Source organism: Montipora capricornis, chromosome 6 (assembly GCF_036669925.1).
Source record: "Montipora capricornis isolate CH-2021 chromosome 6, ASM3666992v2, whole genome shotgun sequence".
Lineage (NCBI taxonomy): Eukaryota > Metazoa > Cnidaria > Anthozoa > Scleractinia > Acroporidae > Montipora > Montipora capricornis.
This window is the reverse complement of record NC_090888.1, coordinates 3,886,637-3,889,136: the sequence shown is the minus strand read 5'-3', so window position 1 is coordinate 3,889,136 and position 2,500 is coordinate 3,886,637. Positions and strand designations below refer to the sequence as shown.

Here is a 2,500-nt window from a genome sequence, read left to right as displayed (position 1 = left end):
CTAAAGCCAAAATATGGGGTGTATTTGCAGGGCTTTCCTGTTGCCACGGTAACGTTTACGTCACAAAAATAACCAAATCTTTTTCAGCAATAATTACCAAATTGATGTCAGTTTTTCATGCGTCTGTCCTGTTATTTATTATGAATTGCGTCATAACATTATCAAAGTAGCTGTGGAGCGCTCATATTTTTTTTTGCATACACAAAAGTCTCGCGCTTCGGCTCTGTTAATGCTGCCGCCTCGGCTGACTCGTTGGCAATCAGTGGCAAATGTAGTTGAAACGCAGTTACTTGTTGGGTGTGACAGCCTCTTACACTGGATAAACTAAGCATACCGTGAGTGTCAAAATTTACTATTGTGTGGCAAAATCACTTAAGTCTTAATAATTTCCAAAGAATTTTGGCTCAGAGATCACCTTGTATATTTGGTTCAAATCTTCAGAGATAGCTCATTATGAAATGCACTTTAAATATTCAGTTCGTTATTCTCGGATGACGCATTAAAAAACGATAGCCTGGTGCTAATATGAGGCAAAAAAATATCAACAAAGAATCCCCTATTGCATCTCTTTAGTGTTCTCCGTCACTCCTTGGCCGAAATGTTGACCGGCGTCACGTGGCAGCTTGGAATTGTTACTCTGGTGCTAATCGAAGTCATCATTAGCGCAGTCCTGATGTTGATAGAATTTAATGCTATCAAAGGTCAGTCAAAAATACCGTAAACACTAAGCTACTTTCTAAGCTTGTAGGAGACTAGAACGTTGCTAAAAAAAAAACGATTTAGTTGGATAACGATGGCTGTCATATGAAACGGCATGTAAGCATGAATGTGCGCATTTAGCTGCTACACTATGCGCCTTTCTGCCTAAAACGCAGACATGGATGTACACATAGCTTTGAAAAACTATTTTGAGGTTGAAAATACCATAAAGCTCAGTTTATACAAGACCTCCCTGAGGAGATCAACTGAAGCCGTGCCTGACGAATGTTCGAGTACAAACCTTTTTGCATCGCCGAAAAAATCCTGTTTAGCCTGAGTACACCAATGACTTCTCTCTTCTCTTTGGTGGTCAATTACGTCACAATAATGATGAATGAAGACTGAGAAACTGTTACAGTGTCTTAAGGGATTTATTTACATGAGACCGGGACGAACTCAGACCGGTATGAACTTGCACTGGTATGAAACTTTTGAATCCGTTTACATGAAACCGGGACGAAATGCTTGGTGCTTGGTTTCGGGACAAAATGATATATATCGGTTTTGTCTAATAAATATATGGCTGACCCAAAAGCATACAGGCTTGAAACTTCTCAACCCGGACGGAGATTTGTTGTCGTTTACATGAGAACGGTACGAACTCAGACCGGTAAGAGAATTTCTCGTCTCGGTCCAGCAACCGAGACGAAGTCAGACCGGTCTGCGTTCATGGTCAAACCAGTTTTCGTGTAAACGCATAAGAAGAAATGTGCGAAGGCCGATACGATCTCATACCGGGTCTGATTTCGTCCCGGTCTCGTGTAAATACCCCCTTAGGGCCTGATTACACGGTGAGTTTTAGCCGGGCTGAAATTTCGCTCCGCTCAATTTCAGCCCGCGCGCAAATCGGGGAAAATGTACTGAGATGCGAAAACACGATCGTTGCGCATGCTCACGTTCCTTTTACAGCCCGGGCTGAAAAAATGATGGTGATTACATAAATTTTTCAGCCTGTTTTCCCGGGCTGAAAATCCTAGCCCGGTTTCTGACCGGGGTAGGAGGATTTTTAGCCCGGGCCGAAACCCTCTCCATGTAATCGTGACTTTCATTTTAAGATTTCTTTCAGAGCCCGGGCTGAAATCTCAACCCGGCTATTCGGGCTGAAACTTCGGCCCGCGTTGAAATTCACCACGTAATCGGGCCCTTAGAGTCAATCCTTCTAGTAAATCGTTGAAAATAGTTCGAGCTCAGGTAGGCACGGGAAAATTGCCTTAAGATGCAGACTGATCAACAAATGACTGATATCTTGTTATTCCATTGCAGATGAGACTCACTTAGCAAGAATTATTCTCCATTTTTTGAGCATAACCATACTTGCTGTTTTTGTACTTGAGGTTAGCGTTTCAAAATAACCAAGCTCTAATTTAGCTTTTTGATTACCATTTTACCCTTACTTCTTCACAATCTCAGTTATGTCTCCGGTGGAGCCATTTTCTTTGTGCGCACTGATTCCCCGAAGGAGAAAAATAATGAAACTAAAATATTTTCATTTGATCAAATCTTCTTTCCAATTAAATGCTGCAATATTTTCAGGTGTGTCTTAAGTTCTACGCGATGGGATGTGATTATTTTCTGGAAGACAAATTGGAGGTAACTGATGATACTTATTTTCGTGTTTTTACGCAAGAATCAAAGAACGCCATAGTAAATTCAGACTTATTTACTATAACTTTTAATGAATTTCCGGTAAACATACAAGAAGAAAAAAGTATTTATCAAAACTGAGGAAGGACTTCAAACA

General features: G+C 40.9%; 1 protein-coding gene across 2 annotated transcripts in view; it reads left to right on the top strand.

The window, feature by feature from the left end:
* Positions 1 to 2,500, top strand: part of LOC138051228 (voltage-gated hydrogen channel 1-like) — a 10,048-nt gene that overhangs the window by 2,600 nt on the left and 4,948 nt on the right. For both annotated transcript variants that reach the window (XM_068897389.1, XM_068897388.1), the window contains 3 exons: positions 574 to 701; positions 2,023 to 2,093; positions 2,293 to 2,349. In XM_068897389.1, the coding sequence (XP_068753490.1) occupies positions 574 to 701; positions 2,023 to 2,093; positions 2,293 to 2,349 (256 nt within the window). The remainder of the gene's footprint in view (positions 1 to 573; positions 702 to 2,022; positions 2,094 to 2,292; positions 2,350 to 2,500) is intronic.